Consider the following 25,920-nt stretch of genomic DNA (forward strand, 5'->3'; position numbering starts at 1 on the left):
GGAAATGAGACTCCTGTAGGCTTCGGAGTTGAGCAATCTCTTACAATCAATGCTGTGATAATTTATGAGACGAAGGGATGCATTGGGGAACATCCTGTCCATTTGTTTTAGTCTGGAGAGTTTGTATTTGAATTGTTGGTTTCTTGAGTTTTCTCTGTTGGTGGGAGCTATTATGTTGGCTAGGTTTGGTGAATTGGTTGCAGAAGTAATTAACTTTGCAAGAAGCATGGCTCCAGACTCGTTGATCATCTATATCAGTGGCTTTGTTTTTAAGTTTTTATAAAGCTGTTGCCTGGATGTTGTACGGGGAAAACGAAGTTTATTGTTCAGCCATCTAAGAACCCAATACTCCAGGGCAAGGAATTTTTTTACGATAACTTGAGGAGCGCCAGACCAGATTTCGGAGGCGTAAGACAGAATGGGAAAAATGCATCTCTGAACATGGTTAGCTAATGACTGTTTTTCTATCTTGAATCGCAGCTGTTTCTTGCTTTATCAGCCATCTTGATTTTTGAATTTTCTTAGCAACATATACATAATGAGAATTAAATGAAAGATTTTTGTCAAAAACAACTCCTAGGTCTTTGTGAGCATATACGTTGGGAATTGAAACATTTGCAATTTTAATTTCTATGTGGTTTGGTTGTTTCTGTAAGGAATAAGATATTTGAGCAGATTTGTTTGTATTTATAGTCAGATTGAGATTCTGTAGATACTCGATGATTCCGCACATCTGTAAATTCGCATCATGGCTATCCTTGGAAATGTCATCACAGGATTTGGAAATAATAAACAACTTTAAATCATCGGCATAAGCCAGCAGATTTGGATTTTCTATATCACCTGTGCTGACTAATAAACACGTAATGAGAACGCCTCCTTTATTAACTAGTTCCAACCCGTATTACATCTTAAATCCCATAAAAATTCCTCCCCTCCGATCTGGACAGGATTCGAATTCAGGCCTTTTACGCATGATATGGTAAGCCATCAATCGCAACCACTGCGCAACTCGCGAGGGCAGGACACTGTGATCTATAAGTAGTATTAAAAAAAAAAAAAAAAAAAAAAACTCAGTCAAAATTTTATTGTAATCATCTTCACTGGAACCTTCTGGGGAAATGAAAATAGGCTGCATGCTGAGTAAAGAACAAAATAAAAAGTAACTGAGGACGCAAAAACACAGGTCAACCAAAAATACCAATAAGAAGGGTGAAACGAGAGTTGACATGATTTTCAGTAGCATACCGGCAACTTAGTAGAAGCGAGAGATTATTTAATTAATTATCTCAATAAGGCGTTGTTACCAGAGTAGCAATGTCATTGGATATGTCGCGTTTTCATTAATTTTAAAGCAACTCTTAAATGCATTTTAAATCTTTTATACTCAAACCCTCCCAAATCTGGCAGACTCATATTACCCTTTCTGAATTGAAATTACCCGAATTTCAGGAGGTCGTATCACAGCCATCAAAATCCTCAAAAAATGCAATATTTGTCGAGGTTGTTTATGGCTGTGATATTTTGCTAAGAAAAAAAAGTTATGACCACGTGGTTTTTATGATAATTTCATAAACTAACAAAATTTCTCGATCACGCTGAAGCGCAGTAAAAATTAATTTCCACGAAGTGAAATCGTGACCCTGCACAATGTTTCTAACACATTACTGCGACGAGCGACCAATATGAAACCTAAAATTTCTGCATTTTTTTTAGCAGATTTGAATACTCAAAAATTGAAACTTTAGACGAATAGAAAAGGAAGCCACTCAATACAATTACTAAACCGTAAGGAGGAGGCATGATATTCGAAAGAGAAATGTACGCAAATTTTTCTGCGGAAATAGGGGTGTGGAAGGGAGTTGGCAGTTTGATCCTGAAGAGCGAAGAGGCAATTTAAAGTGTGAATCTCCAGATCGGTCTCGCTTTTCCTTAGGTTAAAAAAAAAAAAAAAAAAATTAAATGGAATGTTGTGCCTAACGATGAAAGGCAAGTTTTAATAGTTAAGACTGGATATAAAATTCATGTCAGGTGATAAAGTGAAACAGTTAGCGAAAATGTAGCTGATTAAAAAAAAAAAAAAAAAAAATAGCAAGAGACAATCAACAGCCAGAATCGAGACGTAGCATTCGATTGGAAGACTGCCCAGCGCATAAGTGTACTGAAATTGCCTGGTTGGGCTAAGGAGTACAGTTCTATTGATCATGAGGATGTGGAGATGTGCAAATATAATGGTCTACGGAGAGAACTCTTAGGTCAGAAAGATGGTTAAGACGATGCAGATACAAGAGCTGGGGGAATATTTTCAGAACTACTAAAAACATTAATAGTTGCATAAGAACTGACATAATCATAGTAGAGAAGGGGGTGGTAATGTAAGTAAATTTTTATTGAGTAAAATTTTTATGTACCGTATTTTAAAGTGAACATTAAGGTAGATTGTATCACTTATTATTGGCTGGAATAACTAATAAATGATATGCTGTATTTTAGACTGCAGTTAATATGAAAAATATATATTGGTAATGATAAGCAAGAATGTACTTGGGATTAATATTACAGTTAAGGATCAGAGAGGGAAAATACATGAGATAGAGAAATAAAATAGAAAGGCTTAAAGAAGAAATTAGTAAAGGACAGAAACAAAATAAATATCAAAGTAAGATAATTTGGAAAAAAATGGCGTAGGTAAGACAAATTGGAAAGTAAATTTCATTATTAAGATTGAATAAAGAAGATAATTAGGGTAGAAGAAATTGACTGAGTGACAAATTCATCCTTATGAATATAAGTATTGAGAATAACAGGTTTATAAATTATAGGTATTACATAAGATGTGTTTTGCCAACTTTATGAATAATAAGTATGATGTTATGTAGTGGTATAAGAACTTAAAAAAAGAAGAATTGATTATGCAAGTTTAGTATGAAATGATTCACATTTATTTAGAACGCATTCTATTGGTTAGTGAGTGTGATTTAGAGAGCATTATACTCGCAATATCTGAGAGATGCTGTACAGTTATAGGCACAGGATTTTAATTGAAAATATACTGGTTGTAATGATAACCGTGTTCATTAAAAGTTATAGGGCTTGAGAAATGGCAGTCTGTGAAAGCATGAATAACTTAGGAATTAATGTTATAAGTTTGGCAGAATTTAGCATCATTGATTAAGAGGCAATTTGTATACTGAATTTTTAAAGTAAAACAGGCGAACGTTAAAAATACTAACTGTGGTTACATTAAATAAATTGAAGTTTGAATGATATTGTCAGTCATAGTATCGATTTGGCATTGATTTATGAGTGGTGTTGATTAAAGCAATTTTAAATGAATGAATGAAAAAAAAAATACATAATAAATTAGAATATTAAATGAAGAAATGGTCGTTTATTGGTAATAGTTCCCCTTTATATGTGTGTGTGTTTGTGTATGCTGTATATACACACACAAAGCTAGATAATTGCCACTGCACAATACTAAGATAATGGAGTTATAATAAAACGCCATTATCTTATACCAATAAATATATACAGATATAATAAGAGGTCTTCATGTATACACCTCACAGAATGCTCGTTAATGAAGTGTTTTATTTTTAACAATCAAGTATGCATACAGGACATTACCGATGGTGTGAAGAATCGGAATAACAGTCGGGTACTTACTCTCTAGTCCATCCCGAATCCTGTACCTTTTCAATTTTATAATCTGTTGGTGGCACGCGACATTTTAATGAAGGTGGCAAGTCATTCTTTAAAAATGACGACCCATGTCAAAGAAAAAAAAAAAAAAAAGACTTATTTAATACAACGCAAAATCTCGAACGAACAATAAACCTTATGTTTAACATCTAAGGCCAATTAGTGTGCATCACAAGATGGATTCAAAGATCACCTTATAATAAGGGGACGGAAAAAATAAAATTTCTGTTTATATTTCGGAGTGTAGTATTCGAACACGCAGCACGAATAACTAATTTTCGACTGACACTTGGCTGCGGTCGTGCCTGAAGTAACAGGAAAAGCTTCCGAGTTCAATTTTTGGGACGGTTATTGTGTGCGTGCGTGTGTGTAGTGGCGCACCCAGGATTTTTTCCTAGGAGGAATCTCGCGTTTTGAGATTCTGTGATTGCAGTTAAAGAATGGAAAAGATGCTCAATTAGTGGACAAAGCGAACTTAGAAATTTCGTATGAAGACATCATGAAATGACCATGCCGATCATTTTTGTCCCCCAATTACAGGCACTAACCAGGAATATTAGTAACAGTAAACACCAAAAATTAAGAAAAAGAAAAACTGTGTGTGTGCGTGTTTCCTTTTCCTGGAAGTTAGCCTGAAAATCAGTATTCGCTTCTCGGGATCTCACCAACTTCATTGTAAGGTTTCCTAATTTCTAAGAAATCCCACTTTCAAATTAAGGAAATCCGAAAAGTTTCCAACCAGTCATAACCTGCTTAATATTGAATACTTTTGATCTAAGAAATTGCTAATACTTTTTTTTTTTTTTTTTGGAAAAAAATATTAGACATTTCTTAGTATTAGGAACTACTGTGTTGAATATATAAAAATGATTTTTTTTCCACCTTTATTTTTATAAATTCAACATAATAATTACACAAAGAATCATCAGAACCACCGCCAATTTTTCCTTTTCCATTATAATTCCTCCATTCAGTACATAATAAAAATATTTGTATCCTTCACCTAATTTCCAAATTCATTTTTTTTATACTGAGTATCCACGTTGTTAGTTTTTCCTCGTTAACCTTTTCCTTGTTAACTTTCTTGTTAATTTTGTATAATGACTGTCAAATATATTTTTAAGACGCTTTTCGTTTTGAAAACAAAATAATAATCGCTGAATTGACAAGTAAATGCCAAAACCTTTGGTTCAAACATCTGTTTTATACAGTTATGATAATTCTGTATATAGAAAAGTAAATATAATTTAAGTTTATATATATATAAACAAAAAGAACTTATATATATATATATATTAGTCAATTTTATTTAATGGTATCTATCTGTAGGGAATACCTAATACGGTAAACTTTACCAAATATCATTTTTATAGTCTTCAGTAAGAACACTATATATATATATATATATACACACAGACACATTTCATTCTTCCCCGGGCAAACCCGATATGAAAATTAAATGTGTGTATACATCGCAAACTTTAGCCCAACCTAAGGATGCCGTTATGTTTGCGGAAATGGTCTACAGTCTGTGACTTTCTGGAATCTACCACAGAGTCACAGACTGTAGTCACAGAGTCACCACTTTGTCACTTTCCCAAATACTAAAATTTGAGTGCTTTTCTTTCAACACTGTGCAAAAGTAATCCCAAAAGTGATAATCCCAATTTTTCTGAACTGAATTATTTTTTATAATTTGTTGTGATTTGAAACTAAGTAATATTTAGCTAAAATGTGTATGAAATTATCGTACACTTAAAAGTGGTGTAAACGTGAGAGAAAATACCAATTAAACTACATAAAATTAAGTTTGGTAGACTACTGTGCAAATTAGAAATCTAGATTACATGAAAATAAGTCTTACTTCTCAGTTTATCTACTTAAGAAAACCAGAGTTTCTAGGTTCTATATTGAATCCTGTCATGTCACTTAGCCTAATTATGAATCCTGATGGTGAGATTAAACGCAGAATCCATAAATGTACTCATATCTTCATTAATGTGAAGGTAATCCCATTATGTTGTCACGAAAGAAAGTTTAATCGTATTGATGCAGCCAGTGAGGAAAATCATCATCTCATCTGATCCAAAGCGTTGTGCCCATAGAGCACGCTTGAGAGCTCTGAAGAAATAAAAGTCAGGAGCGTTATCTCCATCTTTGCGATTACTTTCAGCGATTGAAGACTTTTGTGTGACTTCGCGTTGCAGCAAATAATAAATAAAATTTTCTTTTATACTTCGGGAATACTGCACAAGGTCAGAGGGGTTCACAAAAGAGCGAAAATATAAGAATAGCGCTGTATTTAGTAGTCATGTCAGCTTGAACCACGTTCATTCAAGCACGTGTATCTACGTTCCCTCCCGCTTGACAACTTGGTTTTGGCAGTCTAATTGCGTTTTGCATCACAATATTCGGATGTTAAGCTTGTTAGAGCTCTTATACATTTGTGGGTTGACATTGGCTATTTAAAAAGGTAATTTGGAGGTTTTCGTAGCAGAGCGGTCAGAGCGGGAGTGCAGTGGCACACGCTTTTTGAGTAGACCGGGGTTCAAGCCCCTGACTGCCAAAACGGTCGATCTGCCAACCGGCAGATTATAGTATATTTCCCTCAATATGAATTGTTGAGGATGCTTCCATCCTGCAGTGGATTGATAATGGCTGCTGCTTACCTTACCTTACCTTACTAGCTATTTAGACAGGAAGTCCGTAAGGGATATTCACAAATGTGCCAAAAAAAAAAAAAAAAAACAAAAACAAAAAAAAAAAACCTGAAACCTTGCCTGCTAGGCAGGAACAGCCATCTTCGAAAAGCTCATTTAGTCTCAGATTCACAGTGACGAATTCAGGATTCCACACCGGTTATTTTCCTCGAAAAGAAGTTGGCCATGGTTGTTCGTACACTGGAAAAAATTCAAATATTCATTTCCGGTACGCTTCGTGCTCATGATATGTATGTGCGGTACGCACGTAACACAAGTCTCACTGCAACCAAGTTCGTTAACAATTGTCTCGACAGAATGATGGTCAATACTCAGGGCTAGACTGAAGTCTTTATAAGCCCTGGACACTCATAATCGCAGGGCTACACGATGATCAGATACATAAATATTTGAGTATGTAAGACACGTATAGGGGGGAGGGGGTTACTAGTGAGTTATTCCGGGTTTTTCGGTGAGTTATTCCGGGTTTTTGCAAATTGGCCTATGAACACACACTTCTACAAATAATTACGGGTGTGAGCTCTGGTTCGGTTAAAATATTCTCTCCGCCCGCCACCCTGCTAGGAATGTGCCAACGATACATCTGCTATTTTCTTCGATACTACAGGTGGCCAAATAGGCGAGGATTTACATGATAGAGAAAGAATATTATCCTATTTCGTGGTATAACGTGGATCTGAACGCCCAGCATTAGTAACTCTGTGTTTCTGCGATGACTGCGGTGCTACGCAAAAATATCTTCTGGTGGTAAAGTTGAAAACTACGCCAGCGGTAGATGGCAATATGTTTTCCTGCCTAAAGATTGAGTAACAGTCAGAGTGACATTATTAAAAAAATGTAACTGGGATTACCTTCGTTTAAAACATGCTCATGCAAATTGTCAAATGTCCAAAATAAGAAAACCGCCAGATCTAATAGGCTCTCCTAGTCGAAAGCGATCCAACAGGCTCTCCTAGTCGAAAGCGATCCAACAGGCTCTCCTAGTCGAAAGCGATCCAACAGGCTCTCCTAGACGAAAAATCTCCCTTCCCGATCGGCCTGTTTTGTGGACTTTTATATGAAGTCACAGTGCTCAGTTATCTGACCCAAATTTACAATACGCTAAAAGCATAAAAAAAGTTACCAAGGAGAGTCGCTGTACTGCCAGTCTCCATATATGAAGTATGTACACTGATGGTCCCAATAAATACTCTGTATGTTGTGTTTGGGTCGCGAGAGGACTAGGTGGGTTAATGCATTTAAAAGAAATAAACACAGTGCATCGGCAAACTGAAAAATACGAGGTGTGCGGAGGGGGGGGGGCGTTAGAATAATAAGGCGAGCAAATTATTTTAAAATTCAGAGGAAGAGCGTTTTGACACGAATAGTTATTACATCCCGCGTACGTATGATCATACCACAAACATCCAACTGAGACCACCTAGTTGCGCGCGCATCGGCCACACAAACTATCGAAAAGGATAGATTAGTAATACCGAAGGCGTACACGTGACGTCCTCTCGCATGTGATTACAGGTTTGGGCTTCGTCACGAAAAAGCGTCGCTCTAACGACCATGTGACATTACCACAATTTTCAGGATGAGGAGCGTTGGACACGCTTGAGTTTTACTTTTCTTTCTTTCTTTTTTTTTTTTTTTTCCCGTGTTTGAAAAAGTCCAGGTGATATCCAATTAGAGGCCACGTGAGAGGTAGCAGATCATCGCATCTGCCATGTGAAGCGCTTCAGCCACCCGAGTTGTGACCCGTTATTACTCCAGTTAGGTGGGCGCCACCGGAAAGACTTAAATACATACTTGAAAGAGTTCCAAGAAATCTTGAGGGTCCACCGAACAGTATCATGATTAGACTGCAAAAGTTTCCTCTTTGAAACATTTTCAGCTAGAAACTAAAAATGAATTAAAGTGCATTCATTTCTGTCTGCTTTCAAAGATATCGCCCCCTCCACCCCCCCCACAAAAAGATGAATGTCAATTTAAGGATACCTATTTATGACCGAAATAAGTATAATTAAAATTTTTAATTAGTTCTTACGTTTAGATTTTTAGTTTAAAGATGAAACATCAGATGACGACCTATCTGATTAATCACAACCTTGGCTGAGCACCGCTTTACACGATATTAAAACTATCATGTAAATATAATTTATATGATATTAAGTAAACTTGGAAACTTGTGTAGAACTTTTAAACTGGTCAGAGGACACAGCAGTTTATCTTAAAAAGTACTGCCTGTTGGTCTAAAACTTCCAAAATAATAGCGCACAAAATTTTCAAGCACTTACTGCAGTCATCATTTGCTTATATTCTAATCTTCAAGATAACCCGCGTCACTCTGAAGGTTTATGATCAAACCAATACTGAAATCCAGTTTAGTAAATCATAAACATATGCGTACAAATCATAATCCACTCAATGCATATTCCAGAATCCTAAATTATTAATGATGACTGTTTCTACAGCACGACGTCCCCATTGTATTTGTTGAATAACCTGTCTGACAGCGACTCGTTCATCAGCAAGAATCATATTTCCACTTCTTTCATCTATAATTGCATCAGCCTTCCAGGTTGCTGTTTTTCCAGGAAGTTGGTTTAAATTCCATTATCAATTTCGAAAAATTCAATCAACTGTATCTTCGCCAGATACGCGTATTACTAAAACTGTTATGGATATCAGTGACGGAACGTCATGGACATGAATTTAATAATGGCTCTTTGTTTTAGCTTAATAAATTACTTAATAATAAACTGTTTAATTTATTTTAATCTCTGTTTTTGCGTGTTCATGAGTATTATCCATAGATCTAGGGAAGGGGGAAAAATCAAAGGAAAGTCGATTTACAATTGAAATATACCAAGCTTTAAAAACAATAATACGCCACTGGCAGGCACTACTTTGGGTAAAATGTTCGTATTACAAACAGCCATAACAGTTCGGCTTGAATAAATGTACGATGTGTGGATTATAGGACCAGGTGGGTGAGGAAAAACAAGGCCCTGAAATACTGTACATGGTTGCCAATGCTTCTGATTGTCCTGCCTTTTCTCCTCTTTTTTTTTTTTTTTTTTGGTAGTTGTTGGCGCATAGGCTTCTGTGGCCATAATGCACTTCCCAAGGTTTTTGCAGTACTTTGATCCAAGCCCGAGGCGGGAATCGAAACCGCGACCTTTGGGTTGCCAGGCAGGCACTTTACCCACCCGGCTAGCCCGGTCGGCCCTTTTCTCCTCTTCATTCTGTTTCTATTCGAGGGTATAGTGTCAAACAACGCTAACTACAAATGCATTTTGTTTTGAGACAACTTTAGTTTAAATTTATAAAAATAACAATGCATATCGTGTCACAGAACTGTATCTCTCTAGTACTTTACAAGTTAGCTCAGGCTGTAAGTACATTTCCGGTAAACCAAGAAAATGTTAAATGACTTTTTTTTTTGGTTCATTACAAAAACATCAACTACAAAATTATTTTGTAGTTAACGTTATTTGACACTAAACCCTCGTATTAGGAAGGAAACATGCCATGCAAAATAGAGACCTACATCAGGGTCTACAGAAATTTTGCGGTTCCAGTTTTTGAATAAAAATAATTTAATACAATAACACCAAAAATTAATACATTAACTCATAAAGTAATTGTCTAGTTTTTTTTTTCTAAGTAAGATTATTTACTAAATTATCAGGTGTGTACGTGTGTCTGTGTGGTTTGAATTACATAATACTACTACTTCATAAATTATTCACGTTTGCCTAAAAGGTGCATGTGATTAGTTTTCTAGATTCAAAATTATTGTTGTCCCCCCCCCTCCTCTCGTCATCACATTGCCAGAAGTGGAAAGGAATCGAAAATACGAGACTCGTAGACATCAGTTTTCGATTTCTGAATTATTTCTGATTATGATCTTATTGTTATTATGTAGTTATACGTATATTGTATTGCTTATGATTATGAAATTTCCACTCAGGGCTTCAGAAATACAAAAAAATGAAAGTGAAACATTTCAGCACAAAACTGAAAAAAATCATTAAACGTTTCAAGAAAAATTGCAGCTTCAAAGACGACTAACCTAAGATTGCATTCATCGTGATAAATTCAAAATTACTATATAATTTTTAAGTAGCTTATCGTCATACAAAATCGTCTGCAATTTCATTTTTTAATCTTATTTAAAATTCTTTTTACAAAGTGTATATCTCATTTGAATTTTTGTGACTCATGGGCAACTTAGACCATGATGTGTCGAGCCCATGGATATAAAGATACGAGAGTACACAGATAATTAAAAATAATAGGGCACATTTAAGAAAAATTAGATTATATAATTAAGAATTTGTGAATTTAGAGTTTGAAATCGCACGTTGGGGGAGTACGGGTGACGCAGCCACCCCCCCCCCTCCTTGCGAACGGCGTGGTAGCTTTAGCCATTTACATGATAAGCGTTAAATTATATACGTATCATCCGGGTCGATTTAGCAGGTAATTTTGGGTAACAGTTTTCGTCTAATTTTTGTCAAATACATTCCTCCCTTCTATAGGTGAACGGGAGATAATTAATTCTTTTTACCCCTGCCAACAGTGCTAAGACAACAAGCTAAAGAGATTTTCACTGGTTTTCTAATCGAAGTAAAAAGAAGCTCGAAACTGTTAATGTTTTAATTCTGCACAACATACTAATGATTTATAAAATTAATTATATTATGAATATGTTTCATTTTTTAACTTATTTTTGTGTTATATACAATAAAATATTAATAATACTGATTGATTAATTTTAATAAAATAAATAATAAAATATTTAAATAAATTAATTTTATTACCGAATTTATTACCGAAGTGTGGAAAATATTAACACCTTATACCAAAAGAAAACAAATCCTATCTGCTAAAAATGTTCTCGAGCTTTTCTAAATGAGGCTTTTGTATTTGACATTTTGTCCCCTCGAAATTCACGCATGCAAAGACGCGTGCGCAAACCCAGAGATAATTTCATTATGAGATATCAATTCATCTCGCCTGCTTAAAGTGGATTTTCTCAAAATGTGAACCTCAATATTATGCTTCTAATGAAAGATCTGTTGGGAATAATAAAAAGTTTAACTCATTATTGCAGGGAGGGGAATTACCGAACCATGGAGGAAATGATGATTCTATAACATCTGCATATTACTTATGGAAAGTGTATATATGAATAAAGCTTCGGATTTCTTTAATTATTAAAGGTAGCCGTGTGCACAGTAACTAATATACAGTACTTTTAAAGAAACTGCGGATTTTAATTCTTAGTATTTTAAAATTCTTTGAATACCCAGTATGCTGATTAAATCTGAAAATTCACACTAAAACTCGAAGTTTTTAATGGTCAAATATTAAGAATTTTTATGCCGCGTATAAAGATTACTGCTAAATACAAGACGTGATACTGAGAGGTGCTACATGCAACCGAACAATTAAAATAAACAAATTAAAGAAAATTATGATATTGCAAAAAGAAAGAGAAAAAGTAAACGTAACAAGAACAGGGTAGTAGTACTCACCGAAGGAAGCAGAGCGTCAGTGGATCCTGTAAAGATAAGTGTTAGTATTAGCCATATAGTGCAAGGAAGTCACAGAAGTTTGCAGAACGGACAAAAAATTAAAAGAATAATAATCAAAAATAATAATAAATAAATAAAAAATAAAAATATAAAGAAGAAGATGAAGATATACAAAAAGTAGAGAAAAAATATACTAATTATGTGCTTCTGTTTTCACGTATGTAATTAGACCAGTTGACCTCTGAATTATTTCACACTGTCAACCTCAAATACCCGCGGAGGTAATTTGTTCCAGCAATCAACAACTCACACTAGCTAATAAAAATTTTCATATAATTCAGTTCTCTTCTCTCCCTCTTCACTTTATAGCCCTTAGTTCTGGAATACTTTATAACAGTAAAAATTTCACCTTCATTCATTTTACTGTTCCCCATATCAGAGCATTCTACAGTAGATGTGAATTAGGTTTCCTCTAAGGTGCCTGGTTACTAAGCTCTGTAACACACATAATCGAAATCTTTTCTCATACGGATGCCTTTTGTAGATCTCACCATGAGGGTTTCCGGTCTTCTTTGGACCCGTTCAAGAAGTTCAAGTCTTTTTTTTAGTCTTTTATGAGGTTCCCATATTGTGTCCAAGTGCGATCTTACAATTGTCTGATACAGTGGAATTATGACCTCCCACTCTCCACAATCTCGCTATTGTTCAAAAAAAAAAAAAAAAAAAATCATCGACAGGCGGACACCAGCAGTGTAAAGTGGCTTCCTTGGTCACTTTACATGCTCAGAGAACTTTATATCCGTCCTTATCATATCTCCCAGATTCCTATCTTCCTCTACTGTTTTTAATTCAACCACACCAAAGGTATAAGTTATTTTGGGATTGCTATTCCCCAAGTGTAGTTTTTTGCATAAAAACACAGTTGTCACTTTTCTGACCCATCCTTGAAGCCTGTCCAAGCCATCCTAAAGGAGCGCCGCTCATTAACGATCCTCCAATCTTTACATCCTCTGCAAATTTTGGCATCACATCCTCTATTCCTTCCTCGATCTCGTTTATGAAAATCATAAACAGCAGTGGTCCAAGAAAAGATGCTTGGGGACCCAATTTCTGACGTTACACTAATTTGAAGAACATCCATTAATCGCAGCCCTCTTGTCTCCCTGCCCCGCAGCCGCCCCACGATCCATCTCAGAATCTTGCCCATGATCCTAACATAATCCAGCTTGTACAGTGCATGAGGGACTGAGTCAAATGCCTTACTAAAATTCAAATAAACTATGTCGAAATTATTCCCTACAATAGCTCATGAATATCTATGTAAAAAAGTAGCTAATCACGATTAGTTATTTTGAGATATTTGGTCAAAATAGCTAATCAGGTTACTTAATCATGATTTTTCCTTAATAAAACCATGATGTGCGTCCCTCAGAATGCCATTTGTATCTAAACGTCTCTTAATACCGTCTCCAAGGTACTCCTACCACTAAAGTCAGCCTAATCGGTCTGTAGTTAGTTTTACCAAAGTTACTTTTAGAATCGAGCTCATTTGCTCACTGGCAATGTGGTGGAACTTCTGGAATCCAAAGGAATCTCTCCCGAGTCCAACGGCGTCCTCATAATTTACCTGAACGATTCAAGCACTCCCTGGCCACCTCCCCAAAATTACTTGATATATACCATCAACTCCAGTAGCCTTACTTGCCTTTAGGTTCGAAACCAAAGTTTTTCTAATAAACAATCATCTGTAATTTCATACATCTCAGCCTATCGTTACGATTAAGGGTCTTTCGTCAATAAAGATCGATGCGAAGTATTCATCAGCAATCAGCTGAGTTATCTAAGATTTTCCCGCACCATTACATAAGGCTTCGATTCCTCTTCTTTTATTCATATACATGAAAAACTGCTTGTTGCCATTCTTTGCTCTCTTAGCCAATGCTTTCGCATGCTCAGCTTTGGCCACCCTAGCCTTTTCGTAGTACTCTTACAGATAAACTTGTAGCTGTTGTAGGCTTCAGTACGTTTCATCGATCTGTAACTTTCGCATGCTATCTTTTACCGCTCCATTAGACTGGCCAGCTTCGTATTCATCCATCTCGGCATCCTCCTCGTGCTATATTTTCTTAACGCAATGCGTACATGGCTTCTCTGATTATCATTTTAAAGGTGTTTCATAATTCTAACGTATTCACTCTTCCTTTGAAATATGCCTAACTGATAGATGCCAAGTAGCATTTTAACTGTCGTAGTCCCCTTTTCTGATATTAAAACCCGCGATTTTTACCTTTAAATTCTGCAACATCTTTCTTCATCTTCCGACTAATGACTGCGTGATCACTACCTCCCAATGGTTCCTCCACTGTAAGCCCTGCGATGTCATTTGATTCATGGATAATGAAGAGGTCAAGAATACTCTTACCACTAGTATTTTCTATAACATGCTGATACAAACTAAAGCCGGTATTAACTAAATCAGGGAAAGCAAAAGGCGAAAAAATGAAGTGCAAGCAGAAGCGCTACGTGCCAAGATTTAGTAAAGGTTTCCAGAAAAAAAATATAAATTTTTTGATCTCAAATATATGAACATGTTTTGTCACAGTTTGCCACTGCGGTAAAAGAGAAGCGCTCTTGCCAGTATAAATATCTGGATAAAGACAATAAAAAACATCTCTTTACGAAGCATGGAGTAAGCAAACAAAGGCGAGTTGTTTGCATTAGTTGCAAACAGCTAACTAACAAAAAAAAAAGCATCGTTTTTCCGCTCTTTGTAGGCGGCCACATTTATGTAAAAGCGAAAGGTCTCGTAAATCGCTGAAGACTCCGGACACGTCATCCCAATTCCTGACGTGACTGGAATGTCGTACATGCGTCGTTAAGAGCTCTAGTATACGGACACTTTTTTTTTTTTTTTTTCAGGTAAGGCTGATTGTGAACGCTGCAGAATGGAGAAATATAAAAGTAAGAGCGAGCTTTCATTTATTCGTAGAGTTTCACGCAGTCATCGCACGCGATCTCAATATAGGGGAATTCGAACTTCCTTCGAAAGAAATAATTGAGTTATTGGAACTGTGACGAAAAATAATAACTTCAGGTTTGAAGTAGACAAATAAGTTGAAAGCGATCGGCATGCTTTTTAAAACGATTTGCCGGCATTAAAAGCGAGGGAAAAAATCCACTTATACTCTAGTTTGACGTGAATTCGAACACGTGACTACTATTACAATCGCGTGCGTAAAATACAGTATTTAATTGATTAATTCATTCATTCTAACATTTGCCTATCTGTTTATTTTTATTTATTATTTTTTTTGTCAGAATTAACAGCTGTTATTCACCAGGTGGTGCACACAGCTGTTAATAAGGAAAACATTTTAACACAGGGGTTGTGGGGGCAGGGGCTTCCCCCTACCCCCACAACTTTCATTTTTAAAGCCCAAAATCGAAGCCTTAAATTAAATACTGTTTTTCATTTTACTTAACTTCTCGCAAGTAAATTGGTATTTATCTATCCCTCAGTTTCGGGATTCTAAAATTACAGATCTCAGTCCGTGAGTTCATTCACGCTTTCGGCAATGGCGTCCTAACGTAATGTATTTTAATCAAACATTAATTATAAGGTTAGCCGTAAGTAACACGTAACGACACAAAAGACCGCAGTATCGAGGTCAGCATAAGAGACGAGAGTTATCGCTCGATTAACAAAGGTGATAAATAACAATTAACACCAGCGGCGGAAGACTATCGGAATGAAGCCAGTATAACAGAGAAGCTGTCACTCCGTAAACAGATTGGCTGACAGATAGCAACCCCACCCACAGGTCAAACTATATGTAGAAAATTGGCTGTACACTTGATAGAACACTTCTTTTACCCCACCCGCTTATTTCAACGCACTTTTCAGCTAGTAACGACGTGTAAATTGAAATCTAAAAAATCCGAACGCCATGCGTTCCTTGAGAGGAGGTTCGTTGTTGTTGTTGCAGCCAGTTTTTTTGGCGCATGGACTACGATGGCCAAATTGCGCCTGTTCCTGTTAAGAGACACTGTACAGATTATTAAAAAGAGTTTAGAAGTGCATGTATAACATTAAACAGTTCTAGATACTGAAAAAACTCGGATAACTTGGAGTTGTCCCCAATAATACGTCTAAGTTGAAGAGACTCGCTTCAGTTAGGGAGGGATCGGAACAATGTGGATCTGGCACACTGATAATGAATGCACTCTGTAAGAATATTTTTTACAGTTGGTAGTGAATCCCAATGCAAGCATAGTAGAGGATCAGTTCCTCGCAATAAATAGAGATGCGTAAGGTGGGTATGAGCAATACGTGTTCTGACAAGCACAGCATCTTCGTGTCTGTTTGAGCGGAAACTACAGATTCCCAAAGCTGTACATTCTGTTTTATATTTCGTAACTTGTTATTTAACTGGCTATGCCAAATTTCTGTCCATCGTTATCATTATTATATTTTCATTACATACTCAGCGTATGATTGGTTTATAGTCTGCGTAAGGAATCTGGATATGGTCGGTCGTTGTCAGACGGGTTTCTTGCTGCTTTATCTGCACGCTCATTTCCTGGTATTCCAGCGTGCCCTGGGAAGGTGGTTTGTAAATCAGGAACGATTTTCCATAGATATAATGAGAGGATGCGCGTAAAAAAAATGCTTTTTGCTTCTTTCTACAGTACGGTTATCATTAGAATAGCCGAATGACGTAAAGAAGCCAAAGGTTGACAATTTCTTTATTTAGTACATGCATGCCACTTTATTTCCTACATAGAATAGAGTATTATATCAAGGTAAAAACGAAGAAGTACACTAATATTATTAGGACATGACATTACGTGGTGATTTCCCATGATTTTTTTTTCTCTTTAAATAACCACTCTTATACCATGTGGCTTTTTTTGAAGTTAGTTTATTTAAACGTATTGACTAAATGCGGTGAACCTTGATGATGGATCCCGGCAAGGTTCCCAAAAACATTATCTAATTGTATAGTACATTTAGTCAAGGCTAAATAAACTGACTTCAAAAAACCCACGTGGTATAAGAGTGGTTATGTAGAGAGAAAATTTTTTCCGAAGTAGTACGCTATTGCATTGCGCTGTGGTATATGAAGTGGGTGGTACAAGTGTCGACAAACTTTCACTGAAATCTGGTCCCATATTTTGTCGGACTGTAGAGTTGATGCTGTGTTTATTTATTTTAAATTGAATTTTAAACTGAAATTTGTTTTAAATTTTTAAATAGAGCCTGCAGAACAGTGCGAGAAATGTGACCCGATAAATCTGTACCATATTGAACTCTATTATAATGGTTACAATATATGTACGATACAGGTAAGATACATAAACACGTAGAACTCTCAGTCTTTCAAAAGGTCTTTCAGTACTGTCAGTAGCTGAATCTGAGAAAAAGTTCCTAGATCGAGTTTTGCGTTCAATTGTTTTTGTAATTTTATTTGACCCTCATTGATGAATCCGATGGCAAAACATAAACAAACTTTAAAATCTATAAATTTATATTTCAATAGAGTGCATAAACATCCGTTATTGTTACTAACTGCAATTTATTGTCTTTACAGGGAAGAGCTCGCAATGAGGGTGGATTTAACCGAAGCCAGAGTCCAGGTATTGTCCATATATCTAATTTCATCATATATGTGCTATTATAGATGTGCTATTAGTACCTAACTATGCTTCTTTTTTATTAAAAAAAATATGAATTCTTCTTTATAATTGGATAATTCTGTTTGGTAACAAGTACATTAGGATTTATTATTATTTAATTCTGGAAAAAAAAACAAAAAAAAACATCTGTATAGAGAAAGATAACGAGAGAAAGAAGTTTTATGATTGACCTTCTTATACTGATACTAGTTACTTGTATTAAGGCATATTAATCAAATAAATTTTCCTATACTGCATCAATACTAATAAAGTTGATATGGCAGAATTCATCAATTCCTGGTGCCATGTCAGCTGTTTTTAACTATCCCAAAAAAACTCTAGCATTAGTCACAGAAAGACGGAGGACATTCACATGTAAAATAGATAAAATCGACTGGGTTTTTTTTTTTTTTTTTTTGGGAGTATCTGGTAGTATCTCTTTTTGCTTAAGAAGTTCCATGAACTTACCGTGTACGGTGGGTGAAGATTGTGATCCCGATAGTTCATGCAAGTAAAGCAGTAACTGCTGAAACATAAGTGCTGCTATGTTCTAGAACAGAGCCGAGAGCACGCTAAAGTATAATAAGATAACTAAGTGTGATGCATCAGGTATAATCACCAGATGCATCAGAATGTTCACGACATTCCCTCCAACTGCAAGGAAATATCCCACAGCTGTTCTTTCAGGGATGTTCTTATCAACTGTGCGTGGAGAATTCCTCAAACGCTTACAATGAACAGAGGATCAAAACACACACGCGCACCATACAAACTCCAAGATATGAAACGTCAGTAATGTGGAAATAAATATTTTACTCCTTTCTCATATTTGTATGAATTTCATTTTCACCTACTCATCCCTATTCATATTACAGATAAATCTGAATCTCGGTATTTGCATTTTTTCTCATTATTGACTCACTGAACTCTTCAATGCGGACACTAGTATGACTTGTTCTAAGACTGTAATCAAAATAAGATAACGGAGAATTACTTCTTTATATCTTGCTGACACCTTAAGAATTTTTTGTTAAAGGATACTAAGAGCCAGCTATGACAACCAGTCTTCTGTCATTCCTATTTTATATTTGATAAGAGGGGCATACTAAAAGTCCGCATAATAAGAGTTAACATACTAAGAAGAGAGATAGAAATTTATTCTATCTCAGGACGAACGCCGTTTACTGATTTTTTTTTTCTTTTATATTATATCGATGCAATTAAGGACCTGAAGCATCAGTACATTATACCTGTAAATTGTGTGTATTCTATGACTGGGTTGCTGTTGGCCATTCCTCATCCTCTTTCAACTTCACAAGAGACTACTGCAAAGTATCCATTGTACAGAAGTACAATGGACAAGGAACTTCAGAACTGGACAAGGAACAGGTCTAAATAATAAAGAATTATTATTATTTATCCAGGTAAAATTAAACACTACCCTCCTCCAACTAGGAAGGTAGTTCCAGTACTGGTACAAACGCAGTCTATCGTATGTGTAACCCATGACCTCAAATTTCTTTATCAAATTTCATACAGGTTTACTGGCACATGGGACGAAGCCTGTTCACAAATATCACGTACCGATGCTTCGCTAACTCATCACGGCCAGCCCCGTCAGTATCATCAGCATTCAATAATGCAAATTTAATGTCGAATATTTCAACCAACGCTTTCCATCAAGTACTTTTCGAAATATAATGCTTTGATCACTAAGTTATTTTATAACCACTCTGTACGCATACATACAGTTGGAAAAAAAATTGGAAAACAAATTATAAAGCACAGAAAAGTAAGCCCACCCACATGCATAGTACAGAAAAAGAAAGGTATGTGCTACTGGCAGCACTTCTCGAAAAAATTCTAATGTTAAACTGCATATTGGGGATGGTAATTATATCGAAGTGCTTTCTCGCCGTAGAAAAGCAGCCGAAGGAAGCACTTCAAAATGTAACGTATAAAACATATGGAATTTTTAAAAACACACACAGCGGCGGTAAAAGCTAAAACTGCTCGTGCAGCCATTACAAATAAAGTGATTAATGCATACAAAGTTATCAATGTGCAAAAAATGCAAAATTAGTTATTATCATAAACTCGAAGTTTCACTGTATTAAAAAAACAAAAAACCCACATTATCAGTGTTTGTAAGGCCAATGCAAGGAAGCGTACTTTTTCTACACCCCCTAAAAACAATAAATAATAATAATTTAAAAAAAATATATATATATTCATGCTCTTTCCCATTCCCAAAAAAAAAAAACATCCAAACTTAGTCAGACTAACTACCTCCGCAACTGGTTAGCAACTTAGTCCAGTGTTCGACATTTCTCTGCTCATAGGCGAACTCTATGACAACCAGTCTTCTGTCATTCCTATTTTATATTTGTACTTCCTAGTTCTTATCTCTCGAAGGAGAATAGACTTTCCTCATTCATTTTACTCAACCTCTTCAGCGATTAATACATCTCAATCAGATCTCCTCTTACATGTCTATTTTTCAAACTTAGCATGTCTAAGTTTGAAAAATAGACATGTAAGACATGCTGACCTTCTACACTGCTTTTCATATGTGCATCGTTTTGCACTCGTCACTATTCTGCTCGCACTTCTTTGAACCCTCTGCAGAAGTTCTGTGTCCTATTTAGACGCGATCTCCACACCTGAATACAATATTCCAAATACCGTCTAATCATTGTTTCTTGTACGAGAGGGGCAATAACGTCCTTATCCTTAATGCAAAGGTCAATACAAATCATGGACAGGACACCACGTGCCCTTCCTGGCTGCCTGTTGCACCTTATCACCTAAGTCTTTCTCGCCTTTAATCATGTTAGTCCTCCCGCAGTTTATATACGTTACTTCAAGATTTCTATTCCCCAAATATCCCCGAAATGATCTTACATTTAGAAGCATTAAATTTTCTTGCTATTTTTCGGATCATATGTGCAACCGATCCAAATATTTTGGAAGGACTTCTTCGGGTAGCTAATGACCCTGCCCACCTCCAAATCAACAACAAATCCTGACAGCTTCCTTTGGATACCTTATCAATATCATTTATGAAAATTAGAATAGGATGGGACCCAACACGAAGCCCTGAAGGAACCCACATGTTACACAGGTCCATTCTGAAGACTGGCCATTTAAGCCAACCCTCCGTCTTCTATTCCTTCGCCATCCTGCGATTTATTTCACGATCTTACCTGAAACTTCACCCCTCTTTCAATTTACAGAATATTCCATGTGGGACTGTATCAAAAGTTTTATTAAAGTCTAGACATATACACTATACAGTAATGTCAAAATTGTAAATAATAACAGAAGCCATTCGGGGGTCTATTAACGATACCATTCTTTCTGAGATGGTTCTAAATCGCACCCGTAACCACAAAGTTTATGATCTTCCTACAACAGAAGTTTAATTATAACTGTATATATCATGTCCTTCTCGGATCTTTGCCCTGCAAAAGGAGGGCCAGATTCCAGAGAAGGAAAGCTACCAAGGAGGAAGGAATAATTAAAGTACTTCATCCTCCTATCGAGGTTAAATTCTTTGAATATTTCTATCCGACACTCCAGGTTAATCAAGCCCAAGAAATATCCCATTCCATTTATATTCCCTCTCTCTTGAGATTGATCACTTTATCACTTATTTTACAAAAATCTGACTCCTTAATAGACACGTTGTGGAAAAAGACCATAAAAAATTCCTCGCGTCAATAATAGGATTTCAACCCAGACTTTGCACTTTGTTTGGGAAAGAACGGTCATTATATCCGATTCGCTACCCGCGGCGAGGGATCTTTAAACTGTAAATATCGTTGAGAAGTATCTGTTCAACTCGTCTGTCATTTCTTCAGGGCTTTCTATGGACCGTTCACTGCAATCAATTACGGGCTCTATTTGATTTACTCTCTCTTTTGTATTGATACATGAGAAGCATTCACTGTTCTTTGTTAGCCCTATTTGGATTCTCGTAATTACCTTTTGCTTGTATTACCCCATCAGTTATTTTGTTACTTATAATGTCTATACAAATTGGAATCAAGTGATTATCTGTAACTCCTTATGCTTCTTTCTTTTGCTCAATCAACTCTTAATCTCACCTTTCATCCATTTTGGTATCACTCATAGGAATACGTTCATAGATTAGAAGCTAATTCCCCATTAATACTTCCATAACATATTTCTATCCGTCACGATACAACAGTAGTCACTCCAGTTTATCGAGCCCAAAAAATATTCCATTTCATTATAGTCCCCTCTCTTGAACCTGAAACCCTCGCCTTTACTTTTGATAATACAGGTTCTTTAGATAGAAGCCATTTTATGGTACTGTGGTCACTGCCTGCTGTTGGTTTCTCCTACTGTCAAGTTTTTGATAGAGCTAGGCTCCTTAATGTCCGCCCCCCCACATTATTATCTTCGCTTTACTGCAAGTCATTTCACACCACACTGACTTTGCGCGTTCCCTTGATCCGATTCAGGGAATCTTCTTGCCACCTTCAGGCAGTTTTTGATGAGAAGCATCACTCTCCAATCCTCCGTCCCTCTCTGTTCTCTTCCGAACAGACGATATTCACCAAAATGAAATTCGCCGTCTCGTATCTCTGAATGGTACTTGTCCTAGTAGGGCCAACTACTCAGTATTAGTTGACTTGATCAGAGACTCAAATGCATTTGTTTATAAAATTTCTGGCATTACTTTATAGACAAATTAAGTTTTTTATCTTAATTTAAGTATTTTTCCATATGCTCCTAAATTTCTGGTAGATTTGACTTCTGCAACATTACAGTTTCCTTTTCGGTGTTTAGGCCAATTAAAAGTTACATACGAATGTTCTTAGAAGGAGTAAATGTAGTTTTGTCCCATGCTACTGACCTGAGTCGACCATGCGCCGACTTCCCTAACACCCCAAACTATATCCTGTACTATTAATTACTTTTCCGTGGCATTAGCAAACATCCTTGCATCTCCTCTGTTTAAGCGAATACCGTCTTTACGAAATAAATTCCGTCTACCAACTAAGGCTGGCCATGCTCAGAAAAATAGAGGGATTCTCTGTTACAGTGCCATTGATCACGCTGGAAACGCCCAGACTACTAGGGAGATTAACAGTGGCGAAATTACCATAAGGCTAGGCCCACTATCGCGCGCGGGGGAGGGGACAAAGGGTCAGAGACTGTGGGGTTGGTTTGGCATGGTTGTTAAAACCCGGGGAATACATGACGAAATTATCATATTATATATATATATGTGGTTGATGCAATGGTTTCCTGTTGCTTTCAGCTTCTGTGGTTTGTTGTTTATAAAGGTGTGTTCGCAAGCTGATTGCATGTTGTGAGGGCTGAAAAACATCTACTACCTCCACCAGTGATGTGCTTATAGTTTCATTTGAAGAGGCCTTTATGAATTCCTCCCGTCTTCTATGTGATTCGAACCCACGCCTGTCCAAACCAGTGGCAAGTAATCAAACTATTATGCTATCGAGGAGCGCACTGAGCTGTACGTGTGGATCAAAGCTATTATTAGTTGCAAAAAAAACAGGGGAGACCAAACATTGAAGAGTCAGTCTGTCGGAAATGCTTTTAAAGATATTCAAACATGCATAAGAACAGCGTATTTGAATGAGTCCAAACGAAGTTGAATAGTCCAGCTCTGTGAGGTGGATGATCTGTCCGGCAAACTACTGTTCATGTTGATCGAGATTCTGTGGCAGTTAATCGATGTTAGCACCAGATGATGACAGAACATACCCACAACCATAATTCAGATTCTGAAGTACCCATCATCATCATCAGCCATTTTCAATCCACTGCAGGATGAAGGCCTCTCCAGCAACTTTCCAGTTCCTTCTATTTATTTTGAGCACTGGCCATCCATTTACTACCCAAAAACTCATGAATTTCATCTATCCATCTCCGCCTTTGTCTTCCAGGTTTTCTTCTAGCATCTCTTGGGTACCATTCTGTTATTTTCTTAGTCCATCTGTCATCATGTCTTCGAGCTATGTGTTGAAGACCATTTTAGTTCTTTAGTTTTGATAAGAATGTCCTTTACTTGAGTTTGCTGCCTAATCCATGTGTTTCTCTTCTTATCTAACAGTCTGATTCCCAATATAATTCGTTCCATTCTTCGCTGTGTAGTTCTCAGCTTCTCTTCCATTCTTTTGGTGAGTGCCCAAGTTTCACTTCCATAAGTCATGGTGGGGAGTATACATTGGTTCATTATTCTACGTTTCAGACAAACTGGGATATTGCTCTTCAGTATGCGACTATATTTCCTGAATGCTATCCATCCAAAATTTATTCTTCTCTTGACTTCCAGCCATTTATCATTATTACAGCTAATAACTTGTCCCAGATAAGTATATGACTCCACCTTTTCAATTACTGCTCCTTCAATCATTATTTCCCTTTCTGTGGCATACTTGTTCATCATTACTTTTGTTTTAGCCATATTCATCTTTAGTCCAAAATCCTTACTAATTGTGCATAACTGATTAAGATTTTCCTCTAATTCTTCGGAATCGTGGCTTATGACCACAATGTCAGCTGCAAGTCGTAAATGGTTTAGGTACTCTCCGTTCACATTGACTCCTTTCTGCGACCAGTCTAATCTTCTGAAAGCTTCCTCAAGGGCAGCAGTAAACAGCTTCGAGGATATTGTGTCTCCTTGTCGAACTCCTTTCTCGATTTTAAATTTCCTACTGTCTTTGTCTAGTCTAATAAACGAGGTAGCACTCTCATATATTTTCTTCAAAATCATAATATATGGGGTATCAATGCCTTGTCTTTCCAGTGCCGAAACATTGCCTTATGCTGTATGGAGTCAAATGCCTTTTCATAATCCACAAATGCCAGGCATAGTGGTGTTTTATATTCATTTGCTTTCTCCATTAGCTGTGATATTACGTGAAGGTGATCCATAGTTGAGAATCCTGTCCTAAAGCTAGCTTGCTCTTTCGGTTGATTCTCATCAAGTATTCTTTCTAATCTGTTAGTAATGACCCTTGTGAACAACTTGTAGATGTGGGATAACAAGCTAATTGGTCTATAATTTCCAATTTCTGATTTATCTCCTTTCTTATGTAGCAAAACTATGATTGCATTATTCCACTGCTTAGGCGTCACACCTTTTCTAATGCACTTTGTGAAGAGCCTTGCCAGTTTTTGTGTTATGTCTCTTCCTCCCAATTTTAACAACTCTACAGTAACTTCATCCTCCCCCGGGGCTTTCTGATTCTTCATTTTCTTCAATGCATGTTCTACCTCATTAGGAAGAATATCGGGTATGTCGTATGTGTTGCTACTTTGCAATCCATCTTCCCCACTGCTGGCATCATTTCCTCGCTCCTTGTATAATTCTCTGTAGTAGTCTTCTGCTATTTGAATTATGCCTTCTGTGCTGTTTATAAGTACACCGTTGCTATTCATCAGTTTCAGTATCATTTGTCTTTCTGTTATTACTGCTCATGGCTGCTGATTTAAATCCTTTGTTTTCTTTGTTAATGCTTGTTCTACTTTTCTTGTGTTAAATCTTCTTATGTCCTCTCTGAGTCTCTTTCTAATGGCTTTGCATAACTCAGTATACTCAATTTTCTCTCTGTCAGTGTTTTTCTTGCTCTTCATTTGTCGTCTTCGGTTCATCATGACAAGTGTTTCTTGGCTAATTTTTCTTCTTTGGATTTCTTTTTCCCTATAGGTTTCTTGGGCTTTATCACTTTCAGAAAGTTGTAGTATTCCTCGTCGATATCTTGGTCCTGAGCAGTCTGCAGAAGCTCAAACTTGTTCTTAAGTTCCAGTACATACTGCTTTTTCTCCTCCTCTGTTATCTCAAAGACCTTTGTATTATTTACTCGAGTCAGTTTTTTCCTTTCCTTTCCTACATCTATATCAAGTGTACATCTTACCATTCTGTGATCACTTCCAACATTTACCTTATTCAGGACGGTAACATCATTCACAATATATCTTCTGTTAGTGAGGATGAAGTCTATTTCATTAGTTGTTAATCCATTTGGACTCTTCCATGTCCACTTTCTGTTCACCCTTTTCTTGAAAAAAGTGTTCATTACTGACAGTCCTTGAGATTCTGCAAATTCCACAAGTCTTTCACCTCTTTTATTTCTTTCACCAATTCCAAAATTTCCTATAGTTCCTTTTTCTGCGCTGTTTTGCCTTTTTCTAACCTTAGCATTGAAGTCCCCCATAATAATAGTCTAGTGGGTTTTCTGCTCATCTAGAAGACTCTCAATTTCGGTGTACATTTCTTCAACCTGTTC

At 36.5% G+C, this 25,920-nt stretch overlaps 1 protein-coding gene across 1 annotated transcript in view; it reads left to right on the forward strand.

The window, feature by feature from the left end:
- LOC150091135 (homeobox protein aristaless-like) overlaps positions 1-25,920 on the forward strand; it is a 239,068-nt gene that overhangs the window by 136,366 nt on the left and 76,782 nt on the right. Inside the window, exon 3 of the mRNA XM_090382184.1 lies at positions 17,548-17,593. Coding sequence (XP_090238310.1) covers positions 17,548-17,593 — 46 coding nt within the window. The remainder of the gene's footprint in view (positions 1-17,547; positions 17,594-25,920) is intronic.

The sequence above is a fragment of the Mastigoproctus giganteus genome, chromosome 1, assembly GCF_048544385.1.
Source record: "Mastigoproctus giganteus isolate SK-2022 chromosome 1, ASM4854438v1, whole genome shotgun sequence".
NCBI lineage: Eukaryota > Metazoa > Arthropoda > Arachnida > Uropygi > Thelyphonidae > Mastigoproctus > Mastigoproctus giganteus.